The following is a 9,967-nucleotide window of genomic DNA, read 5'->3' on the forward strand; positions in this document are numbered from 1 at the left end:
ATACGAGTATATCACCGCTTGGCGTTTCATGCTAATGAAACCTGATACATACTCCTTATTCTGTGTCATGGAACTCTGTCTCCTCCTAAGCTCCTCCATTCTACTACTACTAGCACTCCTACTTCTCAACACTTGGGCTAAATTAACTTCAGCTCTCTAAACTGTTTAGCCAATTGGATAATTGATGGATCAAGTTGGCTAAATTGGAATATTGCTGAAATTCTCAAGTAATCAAATAACAGAATGTGCAACAACGCTCAAATTGGTTGCAACACACACAGATAAATATTGATATGCTTGATTTTGAAAATCCAAATTACAAAGCTTGAGCCTCGCACAGATAACAAAATCGACAGCAATCTATCCCTACCAACTTAATCGAGTACTAATTACGCACCAAGTGAATCTGTGAGATCTTAATTGAACTCCTCGTTCTAGGCTAGATCTTGTAACAAAAATATTCCAGGGAGAAGGCTCGCTCGCTCGCTTGTTCGCTTGCTCGCTAACCCATTGCCCATGTATTATATGCAATGACCAGAAAACCGGTAAGGACGGGCCAAATCCAGTGCTCAGAAATCATATTGCTGCCGTTCAAATCTTCACGACGTCCCATTCCATTTCCAATTGCTGTTGATGCACTGGAGATGCTTGCATTGCTAGCTGATAAGCTGTTGCATCGGAAAACACTAAACCTTATCATATCATTCTAAAACACTAACAATGTCCCATAGAATCTTGGTCTAAAAATGAAGATCGAGAAAGCGAAGCTTTATTTGAATCCAAACCAAATCGGACAATGATCGTTCATCGGAACACACAAACAAAGAGACCCTTCGCATTCGGGTCCCAAACATGCCCCGTAGAGGTCCCCTTGTTTGTGTCTTGCACACGAGAATGACCTGGATGCATCTGGTACAATGACATGGTGACGTTGCGCTCTAATAGCATGATACCACACGGAGTGAGATTAATACGTGGCATTGTATTATTACCAGGCTCATCCACTTGCCGGTTAATTCGCCAAAGGGGGCAAAACCCACTTATCAAAATTCCAAGAAGAAAAAGCAATGTAAAAACAGAAATATACATCTCTAACAAAGCCATGTAATGAGCTGACTGAGTTACCTGGATGGGAATTTGCACTTAGCATGACCTGAAATAAATAATAAATTAATTATTTACCAATACGGATCGCAGTAAATCAGAAAAATGGACCTTTTTTCCCAAAGAAAAAAAAAAGTGAGTAATTAGCTACTAACGATGGAACGTACTGGGATTCAGAGAAGTAAGCGCGGCAGTGTTATCAAAGCTGCAACTATCGGCGGTCATGCCGTGTTTCAGAAAGTAGTCGTTGAAAGCGTAGGAGGCAGTGTTCTGGATGTCGGCGGGGTCGTAGCAGGGTCCACCTTGCTGGATCGGGCGGCAGTCGGCTCCACCAGGCCCGCAGGCCCAGTTCAGCGCCGTCACCAGGGGGGCGTCCTCCGCGTTGTTCTTGGCCACGCACCAGAGCTCCCTCGTGACGACGCCGTCCTTGGCCTTGGACGGCGGGATCAAGTGGCAGAAGAGGGTCAGTGAAAGGATCAAAGATAAACCGATGCTTTTGTGCATTTTGGGAGAGAGAGAGAGCAGCAGCAGCAGCAGTGGGGCAATTGGCGTTTGCTTTTGGGGTTTCGGAGAGACAGAGAGATCGAGTGGAGGGGGATAATATTATAGCCGTTTGGTTTGCTAAAGCAAATTTATTAATTGTTGAAGATGGGAGGCCAAATGAGGATGCGGAGTAAAAGTGACCGTTACTGTGAAGAACGTAGTAGAGACTAGAGAGCAAGTGACAGTGTGAGATCGATAAGCACGACAGAGAGAAAACATGAACAGTGCTCCGTGTTAGAGCAACTCCAGCCCATATCAATCCCCTGGGCTAAGGGCAACCAAAGCACCCTCCAACGCAGACCAATCCACTGGGCTCTAGGGGACACTGACTTTTCCCCCAAGCTCGATTCGACAGGCTCAGAGCCCAAGGTTATATGATGTCAGCCACGATTGATTTTTTTTTTTTTTTTTTTGATGCCAGGCACGCGAAAAACACAAGGGAATGGGTGCGTGTTCCTGAGAACATTTCAGCACAAGGAGCCCACGTGAAGGCCCACTTACAGGTCCGAAAATTGTCGCGACGTGGTGAAAGTTGGGTCATTGGATGTCCAACGACTATTTTTTTTGGGGCCATTGAATTTTCAACTGTAAAAAAACATGAAATCTAACCCCCAATGGCTAGATGATGTGTCACAATTTGGACCGTTTGATTTTCCGATCAACAGTCTAGGTTTTTCAGCTTAAAAAAATTAGAAATATAAAAAATATTATTGTTGGCTACGTGTCACAATTTGCTCGGTTAGATTTCAATTTTTTGTAATTCAAAGATCCAGATTAATTAAGTTAATAAAAAATTAAAAATATATATATATAATTTTTTTTTATAAATACCTAACCATATTCTTCTATCTTACACCACATAAATATTTTCAAATACTTTCAACCGATCTTTCTCTCAAGTTTTAATATAATAAATATTACATATATTAAAAATAATACTTCGAATTCATAATATAACAAAATACTCATGTAACGACCCATCCCCAAAAATTACGATTTTTTTATTATTTTAAAATGTGAAATTACGAAAATGCCCTTCGAGGTAAATGTGTTGACTTTGTTTTATTGTCTTGTTGTGTCATGTAAGATCCATTATCTTGTCGTATCCTTGTAGTATTCGTTGTGACGAACGTGTGGGAGCAAGCGGAATCGAATTTGGAATTATAATGAAGAAGTTATAGGCGAGTAAAGATATGGACAAAATGGTCATTTGACCATTATCTAGAAGGCTCCAGATTTGCTGGAGCAGTCAAATGGTGCCACATGTGTGGTTGTGACGGAAAGAAGATGAAAGAAGTGAGTAGGATGTTGCCCAATCGCGATGGAGGAGAGGAGAGAGTGACCAATCAGGACAGAGAGTAAGGAAGGAAATGAGGGAAGGAGAGACCCAGCAAACCCAGACCCTCCCTTCAACCCGTGACCCGACTTGATTCCTATGAACACCCCGACGTCGATACCGGCGTTTTCCCGACGAATTGATCGTTGCCACCACTTGCACTCAACTCTATGACCCTTCCTTTACCAATTTCACCCTAAAATCAAAGACATTTGGCCCTAATTCATGAAGATCGGAGTCGATGGCTTAGAGGACACCACGGCGACGATTCACCGTTTCTGCAACCACCATCGTCGACTACCACCATGGTTCGCCTCCTTTTGAGGCCAGGATCAAACCCCAAATAAGTTTATGTACGGCGGAGCATCAGAAATGATGAATTGACAACCCCCCATTTCTTGGGTTCCCAATGGTTCGTGGTGATTTTCATGCCACTTCCCGCCCGAGTTGAACTTTGGCCTAGGTATGAAAGTTGTTCCTCTCATTGAGATCTACATTCATGTAAAATTTGAGAATTTTTGGAGTTGTTGAATTTTCCGACAAGTTGGGGCTGCCAGCTGCCGCGTACGGCGGCGCGTGGCTTTCTAGGTCGCTGCATCGTGGCGGCTCGTGCGGCGGCGCATTGGAGGAAACCTAAGCTCCCTCCTTAGGTTTTTCAACGTGCCGAATCTGAATTTGCCATCCGTATGCCCAAATTCTATTGTTTAACTATAGTTTTACTAAATGGTCCCTAATTGTGGTTAGGTGCATCGGTGGAAAGTGACTCCATCCTTGTTGGCTTGAGCGGTTCCCGGGCAACAAAATATATGTGCATGGACACCTTCCTAACTTGCATGTTTTTATAAAATATTAGGCATGCATTCACGAACAGCATGATTTCATGATTTCACGTCTTATGCATTATTTATGATTTATCGAAATTGTGTTTTACTAAAGGTCCTGAATATTTGGATTCTCGTATATGAAATTCTATGGCTTTCAATTATGATTTATATTACAGATTTCCGAAAATGAGTTATGAATCTTTGGATTTGCATATATGGAATTCTATGAATTTACGAATATGAGTTATCATGGATTTGCGAGATGAGACTTTGAGCTTTTGAGCTCCGTATTGGATATATGGTTTTTTTTAGATATGTTTTCGGTAGTTATCTAGTGGGTTATCATACAACACATCCACGCAACACGGGTATGTAGATGTCTATGGCCATAGGACACAGTTAAGGATATCTATGTATATATTTCTTCTCTGGCGTAACCCAGAGTCGTACAGCTTCACCTTCGAGTGATGGGGCCTACTATGTTTCTTCATTGGCGTAACCCAGTGTCATACAACTTCACCTTCAAGTGATGGACAGGTACTACCTTCGGGCGAATGAGGAGTTGATGATATTAATGATATACCCCTAGCTTCACTAGCCCAGGGCTAGTGTCGGTGTGTGATGTTATATATCCTCTTCTCCGACATAACCTGGAGTCGTACAACTTCATCTTCAGGTGATGGACCATGGTTTCTTCACTAGTGTGACTCAGTGTTGTATAGCTTCACCTTCGAGTGATGGACAGGTACCTCCTTCGAGCGACTATGATACCCCTAGTGAGTACAACATTATCGAGATTTATAGATTTGCCTTTGGGAGGTGATAGCACCATTTTTAAAGCATGGCTTTTTATTATACATATTTTATGAATATTTTCATGGCATGTACAGTTTCGGAAAAAACTACTATGTAGTATTATATATGTATGTTTTCAAAATAGGGGGTTAGTATATTCATAAATAAAATGGTTTTCTTATTATTAGTATTATTATTATACACTTTGGTCCACTCACTCTTTTGATTTTGCGCCCCCTCAGGAATTAGAATTGAGGCATACAATCCCGACGTCAAGGCAATTCCGCATAGGGATCTTCGAGTCTTCTCAGGGTAGAACCCATCCTTTTGTTCATACCTTTTTATAATAATTCTCTCACATTATTCTTAATTAGTTGTATGCTCTGAACATGATTCGGCTTTGGTTTATTTCGTTCTAATTACGTATTCTTAATTGTATTCATGTTTAAAATGGGTTTGTCATCCTCAAGTGTCGGCCAGCACGTGCCTATCCTTATATTTAGAGATATCAGGATCGGGGCGTGTCAACTCATGTTCATCAAATTCATCCACCATACATAATAATCAAAACACAAAATACTTATAAAAGATTTGATATTTATAAAGACTGAAAGAGAAAGATTGAAAGAGGATTGAAGTCTAGAGCAGAGGTTGGGGTAGTCTTTAGATTTTAGAAGTTTTGATATTTATAAGACAGCCCAAATTTTTTTTATATTTACAAAAATGCCCCTACTGGGTCTTGACCGTGTCCAAAACCACGTCGGGGGCGTGTCTTTGGTGTGTCAGCTTGTCGAGGTGTCCGACACTCCGATACTTAGGGGTTTTGGCAACCTAAGTCACCATCATTCGTAAGAAGTCTTCCGAGCGCATTTGTTTTCAAATGTTAAAGAATTTCTGACATCACATGCTTATGCTTAGAATATGCAAGTTTTCTCTTCTGTATCCATGGTTGAAAGACCTGCATCAGTAGTGGACAGACCAATTGGTGCAGAATTTTGGGGAAGATGATGAGATGGTGTATGAATCAGACCAATATGATATTTGTATAACTTTACTGATTAGTTAGCATCCTTTTAGAAACTAAACTCTCAGCTACCTGATAGAGGCTATAAGTGATCACGAAAGAGATGGAGACATCAAGTTCAATAAGAATTTCTAAGCGACTATCTGAAGTTGCGTGGAAAACTTGGGGCAATTGGACAATTACGAAAGGAATCAGAGAGAGAACCATGATCCGTGCAGAATAGATTGTCCCAATAACTCTGCTCACTCCAGATCCTGATGAACATGAAGAAGAAAAATGAACCTAACAATATATCACGTTGCTAAGCATGGCATAATTTATACCAGCATTCTTCTTATTAAACATTAAACTAGGGAGAAAATCATGCAAAACTATATAGATTTACATAAGCAATATTTGTTTGTACATTATATATATTCAACTAAACATGTACAATTCCAGTAGTGGCACTGCTTGAGCAACACAAGTACTAATTAATTTTATTAACTTTCAATAAGAGAAGTGTTACTGGCACTCCAAAAATTACATTCTACACTCCTCACAATTGTATTTTTCTTTCCTAATATAGAAAGTTTGGAGTGTAGAATGAGATTTTTGGAGTGTTAATAACAATTCCCTTCAATAATTCTAGAAACCTTTTGGTTTAGGGGTGTGTTATCCACACATCCCATTTTACTTCTCGCACACCCCATGATAATTTTTGTCCGTTGATCATCTTCAATTCATCCGATCCGACGGCCAAAAATTATAAAGGAGTGTGAGAAGTAAAATGAGGTGTGTGGATATCACACCCCTTGGTTTATTTACTGTGAATGAATATATATATATATATATATATATATATATATATATAAGATTTAAGTCTGAACTTTTTACCTCCATTTATTCTTATGTTTAATTTTTACCTCTGGGCAAGCTAACATCTATAAACATTTTAATTGTACACTTTAAGGCAACACATTTAGGTCAGGAGAGAGCACAGGGAAGTACCAGTTAAGCTAAATCGTTGTTCATCTTTTTTGTCAACTGCACTTGAATTTTCAAGGTCCCATTTGCCAACGAAGAGACAGGTGCCCCATGCATAGAATTGTCAGAAGCATAACATTTGATCCAGCGAGCAACCCCATTCCAACAGAGACCTGACTTTGAGCCATTTCTGTGTCTCCAGAAAGTCTAGATGCTGTCAAGAAACTCCACAGAAGAACAAATAGATGTTGACTCCATATTATATATGGGAGGGATGGTTGAACGAAGCGCCTAGGTTATTTAGTTGAATTCTTTTAACTAATTGAGCTACAAGCCTCTTGTTGCCACGCATATCTTATTAAGCAAATGACAACCCTTCCAAATTGTAAAGATAAAAGATATATGGACAACACATTTCTTTAAGATCAGCTTGGATAATTTTATTCGTGTGCAGTCTGGTAACATTACTAAACATCTTTTGTTTAATTTTTTTGTAATTTATATATATAATTTCTACATGTCGTATCTATACGATTGTATATATATGTCATATGTGTATGAGTTTTGATTATGATATTTCCCAGGACCGTTGACGTGCATGGCAAGAACCCATATGTCGATAATTTCTCAGGTGCTATCTGATGAGAACAAATAGTCCAGCAGCCCAGAGAAAATTGGTTTCCAAACATTTTGGTTTTGGAGTAGTAATTGGTTTCCTCCATCAGTGACCATACTCAATGGCAAGTCATCATTTGTAATCGACTGACTTTGGCCGGAGCCGGCTTGTTTAAGTAACAAGATGGCTAGGAGTAGACGGAATATTTTTGCAAGTTTCTTTGCCATGTTTTTGCTGGAGGCTGCTGAAATTAAGCTTGCACGCATCTTTTCATTTAGTCGTTTTCCTTTGTGTCTGTAGAGCTAGCTAGCTAGTTAGCTTGCAAATGGTTCTTGCATGTTTTAGGCGTAGAGCTTTGTATATTTGCAAATTGTTTAGGTAAAAGACAAAAAAGATGACAACAACTCCAGCTCCAACTCCGTTTATTACTCAACAATTCACTAAAATGGAGTAAATCTAACGTTCAATGTACACATAATTACGTGGCCACGTAGATGAATTAAACCATTAGATTAATTTGATGGATAAATCCACATAAGTTCCATACTAAGGGCTAGGGCTTCATTCTACACAAGAATCTCTCAGATTTGCTAATAATGTGAAACATAAAGGGTATAAATGATTATATTGATAAGTCAACTATTGGAACTAAATTTGCGCACCATTGTATGCTGAGGAAGTGCACAAACTCAAGTAACCTACAAAACAATAAACAATCGTGAGCAAGCCTGGGATCGGGGGTGTGCCGGCCAAAGGCTATCCGACAGTCAAGTTGGTAAATAGTTTGACTCAAGCAGTGGGTAAGAGAATTTAAGTATAAAGATTGCATTACTAGAGATGAACCCTAGATGAGTGGATTTATACTGTGGGGAGAGAGACCTTTCTACACTACTACAATATTAGATTTAGGTGGCGGATGATGGTGGCGGATATTAGAAAAATCTTGTCGGATAAATTATATCTGACACATCATTTAATTAGTGGCAGATATTAGAAAGATATTGTTGGTTATATCCGACATAAAGTCCTAGCTGATATTTAGTGGCGAATATAAAAAAAAATCCTGATGGTTGTAACCAACAGAAATTGATTATTTTATTATTTTACTTTCTAGCGGTTATAACCGACAGAAATGAAAATTTTATCATTATAAAATGTTATATTGATTAAAAATAAATAAATAAACACATATTTTAAATATCTTTTTTTTTTCACTCATGACCCTAAAGTCTAATGAACCCAATTCCAACGAGCTATAAATTTTCTAAGAGAATAATAACAACATACTACAATCTAAAGGTCTATCATTTTTGTAATAAGGATTATACTCCCTCACAGGCAAGCAATAAGATACAAAGAAATTCGAACAATTTTTCTCAATGCGTCACAAAGCACATTGTCTAGCACATAAACACACATGAACATCTGGTGTATTCTATCATGTCTGATTTTATTATTTTAAAATGTTGTATTGATTATAAATAAATAAATAAATAAACAAATGTTTTAAATATATTTTTTTCACTCATAGCCTGGTCGGATATAACCGACACGAACAAAGCAAAATTTTGGACGGCCACCAGAATAATCTCTGAATGATATTAACACACCCCGATCGAGATCAGAGCATGCTGGCCGTCACGTGGAAGTGACGTAACCATGTGCACAGTGCGGAAGCTAATAAAATAATAATAAAAATAGTACGAATAAATAAAAACTAGCTTTACACAAAGTGATAACGAACAAGTGCAAGCGTAAATGTGAACACTAAGTTCAGAGCATGAAAGCCTAATGCAGTCCAGGAGAAAACGACACAACAAAAGCACACCCGAAGGTGGGTTCTACACTGGTGGTGGTCTGTCAGATATGCTGGGGAAATCCTCAGGGAAGCCACCAAACGTGCTAGCCAACTAGAACCTAGAGGGACGCAAAACAAAAGTGTGAGTGGGCAAAAACAAAGCTTTTCGAAAACCATTTAATAAATAAGTTCTAACCCCTCGCCGTAAAACCTTTCCCAGAAAATAGAATACACACACATATATATATATATATATAAATCATGTTCAGGAATGTGCTATGCCAAAACCTCAAAGTAAAATGCAAGTGCTCAGGTAATATTACATCAATACCATATAATCTGTCAGCCGGAGTCACCTAGCGTGACCTGTACGGCTGAATCTAGAGCTCAAATCTCCATCTCACTAGCTAGACCTGCACACGAGTCGGAACCACCTAAAGTGGTATGTACGACAAGCCTGGGTGTAACATATATATACGCTTAAGTGCTACGATCACGTGAAGGCTGGGCGAATAATCGCGGGTCACCTACGAGTCGGAACCACCTAAAGTGGTCTGTACGACAAGACTGTGCACCTAACTTGGATCCAAGATGAGCGTGTGGTGCGGGAGGTGAACATCACGTGAATGACTGTGCCCAACTCTGGGCGGGAGCACTAACACCAGGGCTGCAGGTTATAAGCTCTCTATGCATCTCAAATCACTAGTAAATGTAAACATAAATCATAGCTCACCTGGCACTTACCTGTGCGTCCGCCGCACCAAACATACATATATATACATACAACTAAAACGCATGAACAACGGCAATATAATGCATGGCATATAACGAATAAACGTTTCAAATCAATTTCTGGGAAAAGTATAAGTATATAGGTATATACGGAAAACCAAAAGCCCACTCACTGGTATGTGGAAGGGTCGTAACCCCCTTGCCTCGAGTGACCACGCTCGTCCTCAGG

General features: G+C 39.3%; 1 protein-coding gene and 1 pseudogene across 1 annotated transcript; both read right to left on the minus strand.

Moving 5' to 3' along the window:
* Positions 1-279: 279 nt before the first annotated feature.
* LOC137740835 (PLASMODESMATA CALLOSE-BINDING PROTEIN 5-like) lies at positions 280-1,743 on the minus strand. The gene is made up of 3 exons (XM_068480641.1): positions 1,272-1,743; positions 1,126-1,153; positions 280-668 (listed from the first exon to the last, which is right to left on the minus strand). The coding sequence occupies exons 1-3, from the start codon at positions 1,606-1,608 to the stop codon at positions 503-505; spliced, it is 531 nt and encodes a 176-aa protein (XP_068336742.1). The 5' UTR covers positions 1,609-1,743; the 3' UTR covers positions 280-502.
* Positions 1,744-5,416: 3,673 nt separating this feature from the next.
* On the minus strand, positions 5,417-7,435 carry LOC137740708 (sodium/calcium exchanger NCL-like; annotated as a pseudogene).
* Between the last annotated feature and the right edge of the window lie 2,532 nt (positions 7,436-9,967).

Source organism: Pyrus communis, chromosome 7 (genome assembly GCF_963583255.1).
Source record: "Pyrus communis chromosome 7, drPyrComm1.1, whole genome shotgun sequence".
In the NCBI taxonomy this organism is placed as follows: Eukaryota; Viridiplantae; Streptophyta; class Magnoliopsida; order Rosales; family Rosaceae; genus Pyrus; species Pyrus communis.

Bases quoted from the DNA above. Each gene is read 5' to 3' on its own strand.
- LOC137740835 (XM_068480641.1), bottom strand. From the start codon at position 1,608: ATGCACAAAAGCATCGGTTTATCTTTGATCCTTTCACTGACCCTCTTC. The intron at 1,154-1,271 runs GTACGTTCCATC...TATTTATTTCAG, and splicing joins GCTTACTTCTCTGAATCCCA to GTCATGCTAAGTGCAAATTC. The intron at 669-1,125 runs GTAACTCAGTCA...CCGATGCAACAG, and splicing joins AAGTGCAAATTCCCATCCAG to CTTATCAGCTAGCAATGCAA.